Genomic DNA, 20,853 nt, shown 5'->3' on the forward strand with positions numbered 1-20,853 from the left:
GAGTCAGGAGAAAAACTGTGAGAGGATTGAGTGACAAAAGCCAGTAGATGATAGGATTTAAAGAAGTAAAAATGGTTTAAGGCACTAAGAGATCAAGGAGAATGGGGTGGGGTAGAGGCCCTTGGAATTGTGTGAGACTTCAATAAAGTGGAGAGGATGGACATAGACTGGAGAGGGTCACAAGGTTAGAGTTGAAGAAGACAACTGTGCAGTGGTTGTAAACAGAATGTTCCTTTTGAATTGGAGATGAGCAGCAGGGGGGAAATCTGTCTTTCTCTTTCTACATGCTTCAGTCCGCTAATGCCTTTCTCTCTCTCAGCTCCTTCCTTTTCTTTTTTACTCCTTAGTTCCTATCACTTGCAGCTTGGAGCAGCACCCAGTTAACTTTGTCCAAGTTGCTTGCTTCTCTTCCTTAAAAATCTCCCTTCCTCTACATATTTTGTAAAGCATCCTGCTCTAATGCTCATATGCTGTTCTGTAGCTGTACTGTAACAGCTGCTGCTGCCTCTAAATCATAAACTTTTGGGGCAGGGTACCTGTTACTTGTTTGGTACCCTTCACTTATGTTACAGAGCTGTGCATACTTAGTGTTTGTGTTTTTTAAAAATGTATGTGCGTGTATATATGTTTATATGTACATGTGTGTTTATATATATATATAGAAAGCTAAAAGTACAAATTTTATGCCTATCTTTATAGCTAAATCTTTCAGATCATGTCTTTTTGCTAGCTGCCTGTGGTGCCCCACCAAGGTTAAAATCTGCTGCCTTAAGTACGGAAGATGTGACGAAGAATTACCTTCCTAGTGGAACCACTGTGAGTTATGTCTGTCATCCAGGATATGAGAGCACCGAACTGAGACCTGCCATTACTTGTCTTGAGAATTTAACATGGTCAGAAGCCCCTGAGTTCTGTAGAGGTGGGTGTCTTTTTTTTTGTCACTTTTCTCTCTCCATTGAGGGAGTGGCCCCATGTGAGCAGATAGGAGCGTTTTGTGTTAAGCAACTGGGGTTCACATTTCAGCACCGGCTTGTCAATTTTAGTTTGAAAAACCTTGTTGTCGGGTTTTGACGGTTATTTTCAATTAATCTTTAAATAGCGAGAGAGAGAGACAGAGAAAGCAAAGTGAGTACTATTGAACATTAGGCAGCACTTGCAGTAGTTTAGGTTTTCATTATCTGCAATGTGCTTCCCAGCAGCAATAGGAGATGACAAATAATGCAGTAAAGTTAATATACTGTGGTAAATATTCATTTTAAAATGGTGAGCACAGTACTCCTGGAAACTATGTAAAGGAGAATAATAGTATTATTTTTGCTGCTGTTAAAATTCGCACGCTTAAAAATTCTAGCCTCAAAGACCACTCATTCAGCATAGGGGTCAACCAAACTGAATCACAGTTTTAAAAATAAATGCAATATGTAATAACTATATGTATGGCAAAGATGTTCAAATACCAAAATGCATAACAAAACTTTAATGACAAGCGGCTTGCATTGTGAAGAATACCATAAGTTTTGGCAAAGCTACCTATATTGAGTCTATATCTGTTGTATTCCATGCAAAACCCTCATTAATACAGGGTGAGTGAAAGGAGCTAACTGAGTGTCACCCTTAACCGCAGCTCCTTGCATGTATGTATTATATTCTGTTTGAGAAACATAGGCTGTATCTTAATACTGATGTGAATTTCTTGTGTAGTCTTAGACTCAAGTAGTCTGGCATGCCTGATTAGGAAAATACTTGATGTATATAATAGGCCATATGTTTTTATGTGCAAAAATCCTTGTCCACATCAAGGACAGAAGTGTTTTCCCAATATACTCATTAGTGCTATTTGTAGTTTTCTCTTGGGCTCCATGAATGCAGCATGTCTCTTCTGTTTTGAATGTGGACACGGTGAATTTCTGATAGTGTGTTCTTTATGGTAATAAGTAGGAGTCTCTGCCATTGAAGTTGACAGAGCGATATAATTAAACACTTAATATGGACAATAAGAATATCCACAGTTAAGTAGGAGATAAAAATGCCAGAAAGGCAAGTGAACTAACTGGACTGCTAGTCTGCCGTTGCCATAGTCCAGGGGTGGCCAAACTTACTGACCCTTCAAGCCGCATACAACAATCTTCAGAAGTTGAAGAGCTGGAGCAGGAGGCTCCTGCTGAAGCTGTGAGACCTGCCTCCCTGCTGGGCAGAAGCCCCTAGCCCACCACCCTGCTCCAAGGCAGAGGTCCCAAGCTCCCGTTCTCCCCCCACTTCCCCCTCCAAGTTTGGTAAGAGGGCTCTGTGAGCTGCACTTTAACTGTAAAAGAGCCACATGCAGCTCGCGAGCCACAGTTTGGCCACCCCGGCCATAGTCTCTTCTAAGTCTTTAGCTTGTTGCATCAACATAACATGCTAACACTGATCTTGTTCTATGCTAGGGAGATCTTGTGGTGTTCCAAAAGGACCAGAGCATGGCAGAGCTGTTGTTATAACCAATGACCTGTATGGTGCAAGAGCAAACATCATTTGTGATGACGGGTGAGTGTTGGGAAACTGGTGCTGATTAATTCACAGAGCTTAGTTTGGTGAACAGTGGAGAATTAATAATAGAAATTCCGATCTAATTTAAAAACACAATCTGAGCAGGTGCTATAGATGTGCTGCCTTGGCTTCAGGGCCATATTTAAAAAGTATAATCTTCCAGCTGAATTTGGCCAGGTGTGGCTCATGATCCCTCCATCCTCCAGTTGAAGATTAACTTGGGAGGAAGCAGGTGCAGCTACGGTATCATAGGGTGCACTTCAATTTGTTCAAGCTTCTGTTGGAAAAAACTCCCATAATATGTGATTGGATTCTGGTTTCATTGGACTGTGCAGGTTCTTTCTGGACATCAGAGTAACTGAACAGGGAAGCACATGGCATGAGCATGGATGCCTTCGTTTTGATTGATATCATTTTGTTTGTCACTGTATCGCCCATTTTAGTAGTCCATGCAGGCAACAAGGGTTAGATTTCCTGTGCTGGGATCAGAACGATAAAGAGGGGCTGGCTATGTACTAAACTGCGTAGGGAAGTTGTGGAATCTGTCATCAGAGATTTTTTAGAGCAGGTTAGACAAAAGCCTGTCAGGGATGGTCTAGATAATACTTAGTCCTGCCTGAGTGCAGGGGACTGGACTAGAAAACCTCTCAAGGTTCCCTCCAGTCCTATGATTCTCTGTCTTCAAACCCCACAGAGATTGGGAGACACTGAGAATGTCTTTTCCTGTAGCTGAGCCATCAGCCTACTTCTCAAGTGATATAATAACAACTAGCTGTTATCAGATACCAACTCACTTTACAAGGGAGGGCAGTATTCTTTACCCCATTTTACAGATGGGGAAACTGAAGCACAGAGGGGAAGTGACTTCCCAAGGTTACCCACAGGCCAGATGCAGAAATGAGAACAGAATCCAAGCTTCCTGAGTCCCAGTCCAGTGGTTTTTCCTCTAGGCAATACTGCATCTGAGTTACACTCACAAGAATGTCCAAGCTATTGTTGTGATACTTCACATTTTCCTATGTAGAAGTGTACAGGAGCTGCACACCTTGGAATTGTGTCCGCCAATAAAAGCTTTGGGTTTAAATGGGCTGATTAGGGTTGGACATTGAGATGTTCAGGTTTTGAAAGAGTGGCAGCAGCAGGACAGCCCTTGGACAGCTGTCTTCTCTCCCTGTTGCTGCTGTCAGCACAAGTGGCCTTTGGGTGTTATGTTTTAAGTTGAAAGAAAAGCAGTAGCCACCTGGCTACAAATGATGTTCATGTCTATCCTTGTTGGTCCCTGTCATTTCAGCAGACCAGTGAAAGACCCTGCAGAGACCAGCTTTACTAGGTGCACGTCTCATCTGTTTCTCTAAACCTCCTTGCCAAATAAATAAGGCCACGACGTTTGGCCTGTAGTGTTAAAGGAAGTACTGAAGGCTAAGTGACTGCATTGCCGGTATGCAGTACTTTGTGTGCAAGAATTAGCTAGAGGTCTGGCTAAGTGGGTCTTGGATGTGGACTGTCACCAACTCTTTGGTAGAAGAGCAGAGTTAAAATAGGAAGAGGAATGATGGACCTAAGCAGGCGGAGCTACTGACTTCCAGCATGACAGAAATACCCTTTTGCTTCCCATTTATCTGGGACAGTAATCCAAGGTGTTGAATGCCAACAGCACACATCCCAAGCACTGTTCTGCAGATTGGAACGAGGGAGGTGTGACGCAGCCTCCACACTGCAAATCCAAACCTTTCACACGCGAACACTTTGAGAAGATTAACGGTCTGGAAAATTACTAATTTCCTTAGTGTTTTTCAAATTCTAAAACTTATTTAGAGACTTCTTCCACCTTCTGGAGATGTAAGAAATACAAAGCATTAAAAAATGTGGAGAAGAGAGACCTACTTGTTTCCCTTTGCTAACGTTTAACAAAAGTATTGCCGAGAAATTCCCAAGCATCTAGCTAGTGTAGACTCGAAGGGGAAGGATTTCACCTGCTAACATGGTCTCTGCAGTCTTACACCCACCTATTTTCTTGTTCTACATTGACTTTAACTTCTCAGCATTCCTTCATCCTAGGGATCATGTTGGTACTTACAGCAGAAATGACCCTAGAGCATCACTTACTGGCAGAAAGAACCCCTTTTCCAAAGTTCTGGACTATTATAGGACCAACTGGAGAGTTAAGTAAGAAACTTTTTCTCTTTTCTTTAGGGTCACATTACATGGGCCAACTTTCATCCAATGTGTGCTGAAGGGAGATCAGGTTGAATGGAGTCAACTTCCAACCTGTCAAGGTCAGGCTATTTGAAACAATCTATTTGGATAATTTGAAATAGTGATTACAGTGCTTTTGACATATGTCTACAGTGCAATTCAAATCTGTGGCTGGCCCATCCCAGCTGATCCAGGCTCCCGGGGCTCGGACTAAGAGATTGTTTAACTGTGGTGTAGACGTTTGGACTCAGGCTCGGGCCGGGGTTGTAGGACCTTGCAAGGTGGGAAGGTCATAGGCCCAAGCCCAAATATCTGCATTACCATTAAACAGCCCCTTAGCCCAAGAAAGCAGGCATGGGCCAGCTCCAGGTGTATAATTGTACTGTAGAAATACCCTGACACTTACCTATGATGATGTGCTAGGGTAAATATTAAGATACCCTATCTAGACAGCCCACGTGTAATGATTCTTTGCCTACTTGGTGTTTTGGCAAACACATGGCTGACCAGTGCAGGCTTGGAAAATGAGAGCCTGTGTGAGAGAATAGTTAATATCCCTTTATATTGTAGAAAGCCTTTAAAATGAAATTGATTCATCCATTTTTGCAACGATTTTCCTGCCTGTATTACAAGATGCATACTTACGCAGTCCCTTGAAAAGCAGCTTTTCTTCTTTGTGAGGTTCTCGAGGGGTCAGATCATGGTTTTCAGTAGCTAATTATTATTCATTTTACAATGTGGTGTTTTATGTGACTGCATTAATTTTTCATTCATATCTGCTATTATTTAGGGTATGTCTACACTACGGGATTACTCCGATTTTACAGAAATCGATTTTTGGAAACAGATTGTATAAAGTCGAGTGCATGCAGCCACACTAAGCACACTAATTCGGCGGTGTGCCTCCATAGTACCGAGGCTAGCGCTGACTTCCAGAGCATTGAACTGGAAGTAGACATCCCATAGCTATCCCATAGTTCCCGCAGTCTCCTCCAACCACTGGAATTCTGGGTTGAGATCCCAATGCCTGATGGGGCAAAAAACATTGTTGCGGATGGTTCTGGGTACATGTCATCAGGCCCCCTCTTCCTTTCCCCCCTCCCTCTGTGAAAGCAATGGCAGACAACTGTTTCGCGCCTCTTTTCCTGGGTTACCTGTGCAGATGCCATACCACGGCAAGGATGGAGCCCGCTCAGCTCAACACAGCAGCCACGAACATTGTGAACACCTCGCACACGATCGTGCAGTTTATGCTGAACCAGAACCTGCAAAACCAGGCGAGGAGGAGGCGGCAGCGCGGCGACGAGAGTGATGAGGACGTGGACACAGAATTCTCTCAAACCATGTGCACTGGCACTTTGGAGATCATGGTGTTAAAGGGGCAGGTTCATGCCATGGAATGCCAATTCTGGGCCCAGGAAACAAGCACAGACAGGTGGGACCGCATAGTATTGCAGGTGTGGGACAATTCCCAGGGGCTGCAAAACTTTCGTATGCATAGGGCCACTTTCATGGAACTTTGTGACTTGCTTTCCCCTGCCCTGAAGTGCAAAGACACCAAAATGAGAGCAGCCTTCACAGTTGAGAAGCGAATGGCGACAGCCCTGTGGAAGCTTGCAATGCCAGACAGCTACTGGTCAGTCAGGAATCAATTTAGAGTGGGCAAATCTACTGTGGGAGCTGCTGTGTTGCAAGTAGCCAAAGCAATCACTGAGCTGCTGCTACCAAAGGTAGTGACTCTGGGAAATGTGCAGGTCATAGTGGATGGCTTTGCTGCAATGGGGTTCCCTAACTGTGGCGAGGTGATAGATGGATTCCAGATCTCTCCTTGACACCAGAGCACCAGGGCAGCCAGTACGTAAACCACAAGGGGTACTTTTCAATGGTGCTGCAACCACTGGTGGATCACAAGGGACATTTCACCAACATCAATGTGGGATGGCTGGGAAGGGTTCATGATGCTCGCATCTTCAAGAACATTACTCTGTTTAAATGGCTGCAGCAAGGGATTTACTTCCCAGACCAGAAAATAACCATTGGGGATGTTGAAATGCCTATAGTTATCCTTGGGGACCCAGCCTACCCCTTAATGCCATGGCTCATGAAGCCATACACAGGCGGCCTGGACAGTAGTCAGGAACTGTTCAACTATAGGCTGAGCAAGTGCAGAATGCTGGTAGAATGTACATTTGGACATTTAAAGAGTTGCTGGTGCACTTTACTGACTCGCTCAGACCTCAGCCAAGCCTATATTCCCATTGTTATTGTTGCTTGCTGTGTGCTCCACAATCTCTGTGAGAGGAAGGGGGAGACGTTTATGATGGGGTGAGAGGTTGAGGCAAATCACCTGGCTTCTGATTACATGCAGCCAGACACCAGGGCAGTTAGAAGAGCACACCAGGAAGCGCTGTGCGTCAGAGAAGCTTTGAAACCAGTTTCATGACTGGCCAGGCTATGGTGTGAGAGTTCTGTTTGTTTCTCCTTGATGAAAACCTGCCCCCTTGATTGACTCATTCCCTGTAAGCCATGCACCCTCCCCGCTTCAATCACAGCTTGCTTTCAAAGGAAATAAAGTCACTATCATTTAAAAACCATGTATTCTTTATTAATTGTTTGTAAAAATAGGGAGAGAACTGACAAGGTAGCCTGGGTGGGGTGTCGGAGGAGGGAAGGAGGGAAGAAAGGAAAAAACCACTTCAAAACTTGTTGAATGACAGCCTTTTGCTTGGGCTGCCCACTGGGATGGAGTGGCAGGGTGCATGGAGCCTCTCCTCCCTCCTCACTCCCGCCCCCACTGCGTTCTTGAGCATCTGGACAAGGAGGCTATGGAACATGGGAAGAGGGGAGGGCGGTTATAGAGGGGCTGCAGCAGCAGTCTGTGATCATGCTGCCATTCCTGAAGCTCCACCAGATGCTGGAGCATGTCCGTTTAATCCCACAGTAGTTGCAGCATTGTATCTGCCTCCTCTGATCTTCCTTCCACCACCTCTCATCGCGTTCGTCCCTTCTGTCCTCGCGTTCGTCCCTTCTGTCCTCGCGTTCGTCCCTTCTGTCCTCGCGTTTGTTGGCCGCTTTCCTGTACTGTGATACTGTGTCCTTCCGCTCATTCAAATGAGCTCTTTCACTGCGAGTCGATTTCGTGATTTCAGAGAACATTTCATCTCACGTGTGTTTTTTTCACCGCCTTATCTGAGATAGCCTTTGGGACGGAGGAGGGAGGCTTGAAAAATTTGCAGCTGCAGGAGGGAAAAAAGGGAGAGAAGTATTTAAAAAGATACATTTTACAGAACAGTCTGTGTACTCTTTCACGGTGGACAACACTATTCACATTACATAGCACATGTGATTTCGGTACAAGGTCGCATTTTGCATCTTAATATTGAGTTCCTGTGGCTTTGGTGTTGGAGATCACGGAAGCAGGGCTGGGCAACAGAATTCAGCTTGCATGCGGCCATTGTAAGCCATTGTCTTTCGGCTTCTGCAATCTTCGTAAAAGCAGTGCCCTCCTTTCCCATACCAAGCAAAGCCTGTTGAGTGCTGTGGTTTTTGTGTTAATGTGCAGCAGCAGAAACCCAACTAATTCCCTGGGATGATCACTTTACCCCTCCCCCCACCGCGAGGCTGGTATCAGGGAAGATCCCTGCTAGCCAAACGCAAACAGCTCAGTGCCAATACCCCATCCCCGCCCCACAGCCCCACCCCCTGCTTGGCTAACTGCAAAGAAGGATTTCTTTTCAGCCACAGGCAAACAGCCCTATAGGAACAGCCACCTCTGTCCCCTTAATTAAAATTCCTGTATTTCAACCAGGTTACCATGAATGATATCACTCTCCTGAGGAAAACACAGCAAGATAAAGAACTGATGTTGCTTGAATGCCAGCAAGTACCGGGACCTTACGCTGCCATGCTTTGTCATGCAATGATACTGGATTACTTGCTATTAGTATGGTGTAGTACCATGGAGGATGGAATAAGGCTGCCCTACCCAGAAACCTTCTGCACAGGCTTTTGGAGTACCTCCAGGAGAGCTTCATGCAGATGTCCCTGGAGGATTTCCACTCCGTCCCCAGACAAGTTAACAGACTTTTCCAGTAGCTGTACTGGTCGTGAATGCATCCCAAGTCCTCAGGGCAAATTAATCTTTAAAAAAGTTTGCTTTTAAACCATGTGTAATATTTACAAAGGTACACTCACCAGAGGTCCCTTCCATGGCTTCATGGGATACCTCTTTGTGAGGGTTGGAAGGCTACTTCAGTCAGACTGAGAAAAAGATCCTGGCTGTTGAGGAGAATGGTGTGCTGTGTGCCCTCCACAAGCTCGTCGTCCTCATCATCATCATCTTCCCCGTCCGCAAAATCCTCAGGCATGTCTGAGGGCTGGTCTACACTAGGGGAGGGGATCGATCTAAGATACGCAACTTCAGCTATGTGAATAACATAGCTGAAGTCAAAGTATCTTAGATCGATTTACCTACCGTCCTCACGGCACGGGATTAGCATCTGCGGCTCCCCCTGTCGACTCCGCTACCGCCGTTCACATTGGTGGAGTTCTGGAGTAGACAGGAGCGCGTTCGGGGATCGATATATCATGTGTAGATGAGAAGCGATATATCGATCCCCGAGAAATTGATCGCTACCCGCCGATACGGCGGGTAGTGAAGACATAGCCTGAGAGTACCCTCTCCTCGGAATCCATGGTCAGGGGTGGGATAGTGGCCTCCCCTAGAATTGCATGCAGCTCTGCACCAGACCATCCGTTTGCTTCTTTGGTTTTCTGGTACGCTTGCCTGAGCTCCTTAACTTTCATGCGGCACTGTAACGAGTCCCTATTGTGTCCTCTCTCTATCATGCCCTTGGAGACTTTTTCAAATGTTTTGGCATTCCGTCTTTTGGAATGTAGTTCTGCTAACATGGAATCTTCTCCCCATACAGCGATCAGATCAAGTATCTCCTGTACAGTCCATGCTGGAGCTCTTTTTCGATTCTCGAACAGCATGGTTACCTGTGCTGATCAGGTCTCCACGCTGGGCAAACAGGAAATGAAATTCAGAAGTTCCCAGGGCTTTTCTTGTCTACCTGCCCAGTGCATCCGAGTTCAGATTGCTGTCCAGACCGGTCACAATGGTGCACTGTGGGATAGCTCCCGGAGGCCAATACCATCAAATTGCGTCCACACTAACCCTAATGCGAACCAGCAATGTCGATTTCAGCCCTGCTTCCCTCATTGGGGAGGAGTACAGATATCGATATTAAGAGCCCTATATGTTGAAGTAAATGTCTTCATTGTGTGGCAGAGTGCAGGCTTACTTTGATTTAGCGCTGATGAATTCGACCTGAACGTGTAGTGTAGACCAGGCCTTAGGGTACTAAGTATGGCTTCATATGCATGGATTGTGGATGAGTTCCTGTAGGTTATTGACATGAATATGGTTTCATATTTTAGCTCACATTTTTGTTCTCTTTAGCGCCTGGCGTTGATATACGCATCAGCATCGGCTTAGTCATCGGCTTAGTCATCAGCTTAGTCATCGGCTTAGTCATCAGCTTAGTCATCGGCACCGCCATCGCCATCGCTATTGTTATTGCCATCACCATCGCCATTGCTATCAGCATTGCCATCGGCATTGGCATTGGCATTGCCATCGGCATCGGCATCAGCAACGGCATTGCCATTGGTATTGGTATTGGTAAGTAACTTAATACTGAAAAAATAATTAGATATGGTAAAGCTATGACTGTGTTTTGAGGTCCACAGTCCAAGCTATTTTAGTATTATATTTCCTCTATCTCATTTTTTCCCCTGCTTAACTCCTAAAGGTCCTTGAATTTAGGATTCTTGAATTTCTCTGCCACTGATTAACTTTTTCTCCCTCTGGTGCCATGTAAAATTTATTCCCATGATTGAGATTGCACTGCCATTCCCTGGAGAGATGCCTGTATTAATACTCTTAGTTATTTTGTTTGTGCGTAGGCTTGTAATTTATTCACAATATTTTCCTGAGCTAAGAAACCTGCTGTGATTTCTGTCTTAATTTTGTGTGCACAATATTTGGGAACAGAAGGGATGTGAAGAATCACATTTCCCCCTGCTCCCTCAAGAAAAGTTTCACTTCAGTAGTTCTGTCTTGGGTGAGAATACTTCCTCCATGCTTAGGACTGTGTATTTGTCTGGTGCTCAGCAACAATGGAAAGGATAGAAGCCAGGAAGGGAAATTGTCAGAAGATCCAAGCAAGCCCTTTCTAGGTTGGATTTGACAGTCTAGCATTGTGGGAATAAGAAAGTTGTTACTTATATAAATGAAGTTCCGACCATTCAGTTAGTCAGTCTGCAGTGCAAAGGGCTCCACTTACCAGAGCGTGGGTGTTTAGTCGTCATGTTAGCAAATTCTGAACACATGTGCAACCCTTTCCTAGAGAATACCCACAAAGGCTGTAGTAGCTTCACCTTGTGAACGGTTTTTCAACTGTATAGGCCCCCATTCATCAAAACACTTAAGCGTATATATAAATCCCACTGAAGTCAATCAGAATTAAGTATGTGCTTTAAGTTTGTGTTTAAGTGACTTGTTAAATTGGCGCCATAGAACAGCTTTGTCAAGCAGTGGATATAGTCCCTGTGTGATTGGAGCACAGCCATGCTAGAGGCGGCTGTTAGAAGCAGGTTTCTAGCAGTTTTCCTGATCCATGTGGACTGAGAATATGCAAACCCAAATTACTGTGCAGTCTGTATTCCTGTTGATTGGTTCTAAGGTGTAACAATCCCTGTGTGCTAATCAGGGAAAACTGTGCTGAAATCTTAAGAGCAGAATTTAAATGTAGTTTTAACTGGCCCAATCTGATTAGAGGTTTTCATTTGCAAGTTCAAAATTGAGAATCTGACACATGTGGATGGATTCATTTTCTAATTTTTATTTATTCTTTTAAAATATTTCATCAGTCAAGGAAGAAATTAAGTAAGCCAGACTAAAACTTGGACATAAGCATATATCCTATGACTATTTGGTCGAGAAAATTCCTTAAATAGCTGGAAGCGCTTGAAGGGAAACAAATAATGTAAAGCTTGAACATCTTGAATATAAAATAGACTGAGTACTAAACATTATTCTGAATAAGCTAAAAATGTAAACATTAACCGTGTATCAACAAATTCAAGATGTGATAAATTGGGAGATCTAACATCAGAACCAGTTCCTGGATAAATAAGGGCTTCTCATGATTTTTGATCTGGGATACAAGAGGGGCTTTTCCCTTCTACGTATCTGTGAAGTTTGCTAGTTGTGTTTACCAAAATGTTAAATAAAATATAACTTCGTTGCCTGATACCTGCTCTTTTTTTCCTTCAAGGTTTTGTTGTCGTTTTTATTTGTATTGGAATATACAAAAAGAAACACTGGTAAGCTAGCCAAAGATTTTTTTTTTATTCTTTACTAATTTTCAACTTCTTCTCATGGCATTTCATTACTGCAGAAGAGTTTCTTTTCTTGCATGTACCTGGATGTGAGTAAGTGTTTTTAAGGAGGCTTATTTAATAGTGTGGACTATTGGACTTTATCCCATGGGAGTGAAGTTTACGTTCATGCAATCCTGATCCATTTTGTCATAATCATCAAGCAGGTAGCTTGGTTAAGATAAGCTTTATATTCAGAAGCCCAGTTTGCAATGTTATTTGAATAAAATATCCAGTGCTGGCAGTTCATAAGTGAAGATACTCACCCGCAGAAATGGGCTTTTACTGTAGTAGAAGTGATCCAATGTTGTTGACTCACATGTATCACGTTGACATGTGCAATTTGTTCCATGCTATGAAATCTAGTGGGTGCTAGAATTTCACTGTGAACAGTATTGAAAGAGGACCAACTTATATGTGATTACTGCAGTCTTGTTTGTATATTGCTGGCAGAATATAGGCAGCAAAACATATGCTCATCAGACAAAAAAAGAAAATTAAATACTAATCTGTTCTTGCTTTCTTTGAGCTGTTGAGTCTGCAAGATAAATTATACAGAAGTGACTCTCTGTGGGAATATTGCTTGTTTTGTGAAATTTACTTACCCTTCTTGGTGAAGGACAATGATAAAGGGTACACACATGCACCTAAAAATTAAATGCCTGATGCTGAATATTGTTTTTCTGCATTGTTAAAACTTAAGCCTTGTGAGAATTTTTTATGTTCTTGAAAGTATAAGGGACATAAGATTTTGCAAATATGGTTTGTTTTATTTTGAGCAGCATTTTACAGAAGGAAACAATGTTTAAGTATCTTGTTCTTGCTAGCTGTAAAATTCCAAAACAGCAATGCTTCTACCACAGCGCTTGGTAGAGAATTCCACTGGTTAATACATTTTAGAATCAAAATATTTTCCTAATATTCAGCCTCCAATTTTTTCTTTATACAGTTCTAGTTTTATAAAAAGGCTCCATATTTTTAAAAAACAACAACTTTAAATTCAATTTGCTTGTTATGTGAAAATATTTAATCAGCAAATGTTGTCTCCTTTCTTGCTATTTAGTTCTTACAGTGTAAATCTGGATTCCCGAAATCATCACATTACAACAGAACATGATTTGCAGATGAGTAAAACAGAAAGTAATTTGATCTTCAAAGGTATGTATTTTTATAGAAAAATATTTTCCTGTACCCAAAACTATGCAAGTGGTGTGGTGGTCTTCTGTTTAAATGTCATCTGAGAGAGTAGGGTAGAAGTTTACAATATTAAATATAAATTGAGAATATAAATTACTTCTATGGGTTATTTCTTTTTCTTCCAAAATATTTCATTAGAGAGAGAAGGTGGATGAGCGCTGTGTGGCTGGAAAGCTTGTCTCTCTCATCAACAGAAGTAGGTCCGATAAAAGATATTACCTTCCCTACCTTGTCTCTCTAATATCCTGGGACTAAGAGAGCTACAACTACACTGCATGCAAAAATATTTCATGTAATATTATTTGATTATCTACTAAAACACTGCATTCTATGTTTTTTCTGCAACCACAACAAACTTGAATGCTTTGTGTGCTTTGTCTGTTAAATGCAGTATGTTGAAAACAGGTATTTGTCTAATATAAACATTATTTCCATTTCATTACTTCTGTTATGATATAGGTTCTTATACCATGCTTATCAACATCATATCTGAGCACCTTCCGCTAGCACGTTAAGCATCATGACTAATGTCTGTCATGTGGTTTTTATTCTCTGATCCTCTCCCCAAGGGGAGAAACAAGTCCAGTCTTTTTTTGGTTGGTTTTCGCTGGAGGGCGGGGAGCATATGTGGTGGCTTTTTAACGTGCATTCTGTTATGTATCTGTTAGAGAGGGCAGGTCAAAGAAATGCATCTTTCACTTGGAGTGGAAGGTGATAAGGTTTGTGTTGTTTCTGGGGGAGTTCATTGCGCAGTCTCAGCCCGGCCCCAGAGAAAGTTACGTCTCCCATGCAAAGGAGCTTGATGTTTATTGTAGAGAGGAGCGTAATTGTCAAACATGATTTTTGTCCTGGGGCCTTAGGCAGTGCTGTAGATATCCTGGGCTCAGGCCATGGAGTGCCTTGAAGATAAGGACAGAAACCTTGAATGTGATCCAGTATTCTATAGGAAAGCAGTACTAGGGTGATGAAACTGGAGGGCAAGTGAGGGCTCGCACCTCTGCAGTGGAAATATTGTGGGGGCTGATCTATGTCCTCCCCCCCACAGACAATACTTCCTCAGTGCCTGGGGAGAGTGTGAAATAGGGCAGCCCAGAGTTTGCTCTTCCTGCGTCCCCACCCCCTGGGCATTAGGGTGAGGACGTACCTGGAGGCAGGGAATGGAACTGGGCTGGGCAAAGCCACATCATTGTGAGGGGGGCCGGCATTTCCTCTCCAGAGCAAGAGGCTGGGAGCTGGGCAAGCGGTTGCTCAGGGTCCCCAGGGTAGGGAATCAGGACCAGGGACACTGCCCTGACCATTTCCTTAGCCTGCCATGCCAAGGTGAGTGCCTGCCCTGCTTCCCAAGCTCTCTCTGGGAATGTCTACAAAAGAATAAAAAAACCCGGTGGCTAGCCTGGGTAAGCTGACTGGGGTTCTCAGGGCTCAGGCTCTGGAGCTGAAAAATTGCTGTATAGATGTTTGGGCTTGGGCTCGGACCCTGTGAAGGGGGAAGGTCCTAGAGCTTGGGCTGCAGCCTGAGCCCCCCAAGCCTGAGTCAGCTGACATGAGCCAGCCATGGCCATGCTAGAAGCCCTCTATCCCTGTGTAGATGAACCCTCTGAGCCTTGCACTCCTTGGTGCACCCCTCCCCCGCCCAGACCTCGGCCTCTAGCTTTTCAAGTCAAGCTTATACTGCTTTTGAGCCAGTGTGGAGAGCAGAGAACAGGTGTGATGTGCTCCAAGTAGCTTTCCATAGTCCCCTATTAAGAATGAAGGAGAAAATCATATATTGTTCTTTGGGTGAAAAATAAATATATAAAACCAGAAAGATTATAAGCAAATACAAGATTTCATCTATAAGGAGGCAGCATTGCATGTGCTAGTTCCTCAAATGAATTATATGGTGCTCTGAGTATGTAGTTACAGTAAATGATCCTTTAAAACAGGTATGTAAACTAAAGTAATTGCTTAATTGTGTTTAGTATATATCATAAAGAAGCTCATGTGGACTTCATAAGGACTATGCAGTATTTTACTTAGCATTCACATGGTCCATTGTTAAATAAGAATATTCAATGTGACTAGACACTGAAGAAACTAATATCCCACTATAAAAATGTTGTCTATATACATCTGTGTAGGTGTCCATTCCTGGTGAAAAGCAGAACTTCTAGAGGCAGGGGCGGCTCTAGGGATTTTGCTGCCCCAAGCACGGCAGGCAGGCTGCCTTCGGCAGCTTGCCTGCAGAGGGTCCACTGGTCCCACGGCTTAGGTGGACCTCCTGCAGGCATGCCTGCGGGAGGTCCAAAGCCACGGGACCAGCGGACCCTCCGTAGGCACGCCTGCAGGAGGTCCACCAAAGCCATGGGACCAGTGGATCCTCGGCAGGGAAGCCTCTGAAGGCAGCGGCGCCGGGAGAGCGCCCCCCACGGCTTGCCGCCCCAAGGGCACGCTTGGCATGCTGGGGCCTGGAGCCGCCCCTGTTTAGAGGAATGTTTCAGCTCAGCTTTATTTTACAATGGGGAGAAGAGCAGATTCATGGATAGCCTAGTTATCCCTTAGTTAGCTTGTGTAATTATCAACACTTGTCACCAGTCACTTTTTGTTGTTTGTCCCTTGCAGTTACTACCTCTGCTGACAAATTAACCCTAACCCTGTGACATCCAGAATGCATGTTTTGTCCTGCTTTTTCTAGGATTTTGCACTGAGAAAAAATACCATAAGTTTGCTTTAACCTGAAATAAGTTAAAAATGTTTCTTGTTCTATGCAGTTACACATAATGCAAAAACAAGTACTTGTTCCTGACAATACTGAAAAGTACAACCAATGAAAAGTTTAGTCCAAATGAATACTTTGAAGTCTAAAGAAAGATGCGTGTAAGACTGAAGTATATAAGTATTTTGATTGTTTATCTTCCTTTTGCAGTATAAGTGATCGATGCTGGCTGATGGCTGAGGTTTACACATTAACAGACACTGGAAGAACATCATGGAAAAATTAGGAGATAAATGTCGTATATTTGTACTGAAATTTCTGTAGTGAAAATAGACCCACTCTCAGGTAACTACTGTTACTTTCACTACAACTTCATTCCTCTGTTGAGCTGGAATTGTGGTAGGAATCCACTGCATTTGAGTAAAGCAGAAAGACCAGAGGTGGATCATTGCTGTTGCCCTTGAAAATGGCTTCTGAAGCAAGCAAGGCAGTTGGCAGCATGAAAATTGCTTGGTCTTCTGAACGTGCAGCTTGTTCCTTATTCGGCACCTCCATAGTACTAAATATTTCCCCTTAAAGAACATAGTCACCATCAGAGCGTGGCATGGTTTGGATTGTGAGTTGTGGCTTTAACAGTGAACAGCACGAGAGCCTCTTCAGATCCCTACTTACAAGCTTCCATCATGGAGTGCGTATTACTCTTTAAACACAAATGTAAAGATGACAGACACTAAGTGGAATGTCGTAGATTCTTCATAAAAACATCCATCCTGGGTCAGATCAGTGGCCCATCTAGCCAGGTGCTTTAAAGGGAATGAACAGAACAGGGCCGTTATCAAGTGATCCATCATCCCCTGTCAGCAGTCAGAGAGTAAAGACACTCAGAGCATGGGTTTGTATCCCTAGCCATCTTGGCTGTCCTCCATGAACTTCTCATTCTTTTTTTGAACCCAGTTAAATTTTTGGCTTTCATGTGACCTTTCTTAAAAAAAAAAATCTGTAGATGGAGAGTAAATTTGAAGTGTTACTACAGGAAAAAGCCAACTTTTATTACTTGCTCCACAATGTGTATTCTTAGCACAAGCTTGATATCTAGTGTGTCTCCCCTAAGAGAAAATTAAAAGTAATGTGAATTTACATGTTGTTCCAAGATACTCAGAATATTCACTACTGTATTGCTAAAAATTATCTCAATATGAGAATAAGAAATAACGTTTGTTTCCTTACAGTCCTCCAGCACTTTCTTATAAGTAGTAAGCAGTAAGATCAAAAGTGTCCTCCTGATAAGTTCCCCAGTGGTTTAGTGCCTACATCCTTTTTATATTTTAGTTGTCAAAAACTGTCTTTGTAGATCTTAAAATAAGCTTTTTTTATGTTCAGAAAATGTCTCACACTGCTGCTGAGAGGAAGTGTTTATAATCAAACACTTTATTATGTGTCTTATAAGATTTAAAGATTTAAAATGTTATTTACACCCTTTTTTGTGACTGCAAGCTGCATTGAGTTTCATTTAGCAATAACAAACTGTCTCATTAACTGTTTAAAAGTGATGCTGAGATCTAGCCCTGTGCTCTCATCTAATCACTATCTGCTTACAGAGAGGGGTGAAAGTAACTTAAAGGACTTGCCAGTACTCCAGAGTCCTGCAGAGGGGGAGTGGCCTCAACCGGAAGAGGCATGGCCTCTTATCGGAAGAGGTGGAGCCTTTAAATCCTGGGGCTTTTAAATCAGGATTTAAAGGGCTCAGGGATTTGGCTGAAGCTAGGAGCCGAGCCCTTTAAATCACCCCTGGAGCTACCAGCTGCAGAGGTGGCTGGGAGCCCTGGGGTTTGGGCAGGGGTGAAAGTAATTTACATTTCTTTCCCATATGGTCCAATCGCAAGCAACCCACCTCTCCTATGTACTTCATGGATCCCGCCCATTGCATGGCATAGATAGAGAAAATAAAGCTACTATTACTACCAGTACTGTCTGTAATAAAACTTTTTACTATTGGAATAAGCCTGAAAAAGTGAAAACTCTCTGTCACATTTTTCTCCGTGTCTTTCCTCCTCCTCCAGCCAGACTGCGGACACTAGGCTCCATGCTTTCTCCCTGCCTGGCACTGAGCAGCAGCTGCAGGGGCTTCCCTCTAGCTTGCAGCAGGGAGCAGGGGGACTAGCTGAGAGAGGGAGAAGCCTGCCTCCTGCATAAGAACAGTTTAAACTCAGCTGTTCCCTGCACGGTTCAGTAACATTTCAAAGAGATCTGCAAGCAGTTTGGACATCAGAACCATGATCCTCTGCTGGGGAGGAAGTGGGATAGATTTGAACTTGAAAATGGTTCCTGATTTTGATTGGTTTTTTTTGTGTATAGGAGATCCCCTGATCCTGGGGGCAGAAAAGAACTGCCCCTGCCATGGTCACACACACCCTCCCCTCCCCCCTTCCCCAAAAACAACTGGGAGTGAAATTAACAAGGATGCCAGAAACGACTTCTAACTCTGGGGGCTGAACTGTCGAGGGAACAACTGAGTTTAAACTGTTCTTATGCAGGCAGCAACAGCAGGCATCTCAGCCAGTGTCCCTGCTGCAAGCTAGAGCCTAGAGGAGAACCCCTGTGGGGGTAGAGGGGAGGAATGCAGAGCCTTGTCTGCAGCCTGGCTGGAGGAAGGGGAGGGAGGAGACAAGAAACCAATGTGACAGTGAGTTTTCCCCTTCCACCTGCTTTTATTAGCTCTGGATTTAAGCTGTGCCAAATGCTTGTATTTGTTGTGTATATTAGTATTGGAGACAAGATCTCCTCATCCCCGGGGGCACATAAGGACTGCCCCTGCCATGGTCAAACACACCCTCCCCACTCCCCCCAGCTACTGTGCGTGAAATTAACAAGGATGCCAGAAACCACTCCTAACCCTGAGGGCTGAACCACTCAGGGAACAGCTGAGTTTAAAGTATTCTTATGCAGGGGGAAGGCTTCTCTCTCCCTCAGCCAGTCTTAACGGTCCTCCGTCCCAGCCCGTACCGGCTTACTTTCACCTCGGCTTACAGAGCAGAAAGAAGTTCTCTCCTTTCCTCTTGCAGATAAGTATCTTTACGAGTGTGGAGAGATTTTTGTAACATGATGTGTCAGAAGTTGACTCAGTTCTGTTTAGCCAGGCTCCTGCAGGATTGCTGTCAGAGGAAGGAGATCCCCACTGCTCAGAGCTGAGATCAGTGCTATGGCATCGACTGCAGCTGCAGTCCTTTCCCCACCCTCACTTCCCGTTAGGGTGTGAACGGGCAAGGCGAGATGCCACAGAGCGACTTCTGCAGAAGATCCTGGCATTCATAATACAGGCTTTGTCAGACAGAGGCAGCTCTCCCCCTACAGCAGGGGAGACATCAGTGAAGGAATATACATGCTCCCCACCCTGGTTTCCTCCACATCTCCACCTATTCCCTTGGCCCTCACACAACATCCCTGCTCCCGACAGGGCTCCCCACATAATGGGGCAGACCAGGGGCCTATCCGTGTGTTTGTTTTAAACAACTAAATTTTGGTCCTGTGCACTAGACTGCAGCTAGGGGGAGTTCAGTGAAGTAAGATGAATTTCTCTCCTGCTTCCAGGTGTTTCTTTGCTGTGCAGTGGCAAAAACAAATGTTAAGAAGGTTGGAACTCTGAAAACCGTCCCAAAACTTCTTCTAAATAGGGGAAAAGAGCCTTGCAGTCTGCCCTAGTGGTCAGTAAACTAAGGGCATTATGGTCCAAGTATCTCCCTTTTACATGGTGGCTTTGGGAATATGTATTTTTATGTGAAAGGCCAAAGATACAAATTTAAGGAGAGAGATAGGTGGGAAACTGCCTGGAAATTGGCACTCAGGGCAACTGACCTCATCACCAATCCCTAGGTGTACATTGCACTACAGCTTCGTCCAAAGTTTGACGGGTATATCTATTTCCATTAGATGTGTGATGTTTTAGCAGAATAATTACACTGGTAAAATCTCTAATATGGATGCTGTTATAGTGACATAACTTATTCGCTTCCCTTACGAGATTTGCTATACGGCTATAAGCAGCTTTGTATTGATATAACTGAGTCCACACTATGGGACTCTATCTGTGCTGGTATAGTTAAATTGGCACAACTTTCTAATATAGACAATCCCTGAGAGTCTGACCCCGAACGCCCTCAATGCCAATGGAATTCCAAGTTCCTTATTAAAACTAACTAGAAATATAAAGAAAAAGTATCAACTACCTGGTGCTCAAAATGACTGATTGGTGAATATTTTACACATGGAATTCTCCTTCATGAACTTAGCTGTGTTAGGAATGTGTGAGAGGGGAGGGAGCAGACTGTGTACATACCTTTGTGGAAAACTAAAAGCTACTTTGGAACCTCAATGTATGTTTTCTCTTAGATGATGTAGAACAGTGGTTCTCAGCCAGGGGTATGCATACCCCTGGGGTATACAAAGGTCTTCTAGCGAGTACATGAACTCATCTAGATAGTTGCCTAATTTTACAACAGGCTGCATAAAAAGCACAAGCACAGTTGGTACAAACTAAAATTTCATACAGACAATGACTTGTTGATATTGCTCTGTATTCTATACACTGATATGTAAATAAAATATTTATATTCTAATTGATTTATTTTACAATTATATGGTTACAATGAGAAAGTCAGCAACTTTTCAGTAGTAGTGTGCTGTGACAGCCTTATATTTTTGTCTGATTTTTTAAACAAGTAGTTAAGTGAGGTGAAACTTGGGGATATGTATGACAAAATCAGACTCCTGAAAGGGGTACAGTTGTCTGGAAAGGA

The 20,853-nt window shown here is 43.7% G+C and overlaps 1 protein-coding gene across 1 annotated transcript in view; it reads left to right on the forward strand.

The window, feature by feature from the left end:
• LOC115651276 (complement receptor type 1-like) overlaps nucleotides 1–20,853 on the forward strand; it is a 67,024-nt gene that overhangs the window by 21,527 nt on the left and 24,644 nt on the right. The window contains exons 9-14 of the mRNA XM_030562214.1: nucleotides 713–919; nucleotides 2,424–2,523; nucleotides 4,720–4,802; nucleotides 10,187–10,408; nucleotides 12,066–12,114; nucleotides 13,232–13,326. Of these exons, the coding sequence (XP_030418074.1) occupies nucleotides 713–919; nucleotides 2,424–2,523; nucleotides 4,720–4,802; nucleotides 10,187–10,408; nucleotides 12,066–12,114; nucleotides 13,232–13,326 (756 nt within the window). The remainder of the gene's footprint in view (nucleotides 1–712; nucleotides 920–2,423; nucleotides 2,524–4,719; nucleotides 4,803–10,186; nucleotides 10,409–12,065; nucleotides 12,115–13,231; nucleotides 13,327–20,853) is intronic.

This window comes from Gopherus evgoodei, chromosome 4 (assembly GCF_007399415.2).
Source record: "Gopherus evgoodei ecotype Sinaloan lineage chromosome 4, rGopEvg1_v1.p, whole genome shotgun sequence".
Classification (NCBI taxonomy): Eukaryota; Metazoa; Chordata; order Testudines; family Testudinidae; genus Gopherus; species Gopherus evgoodei.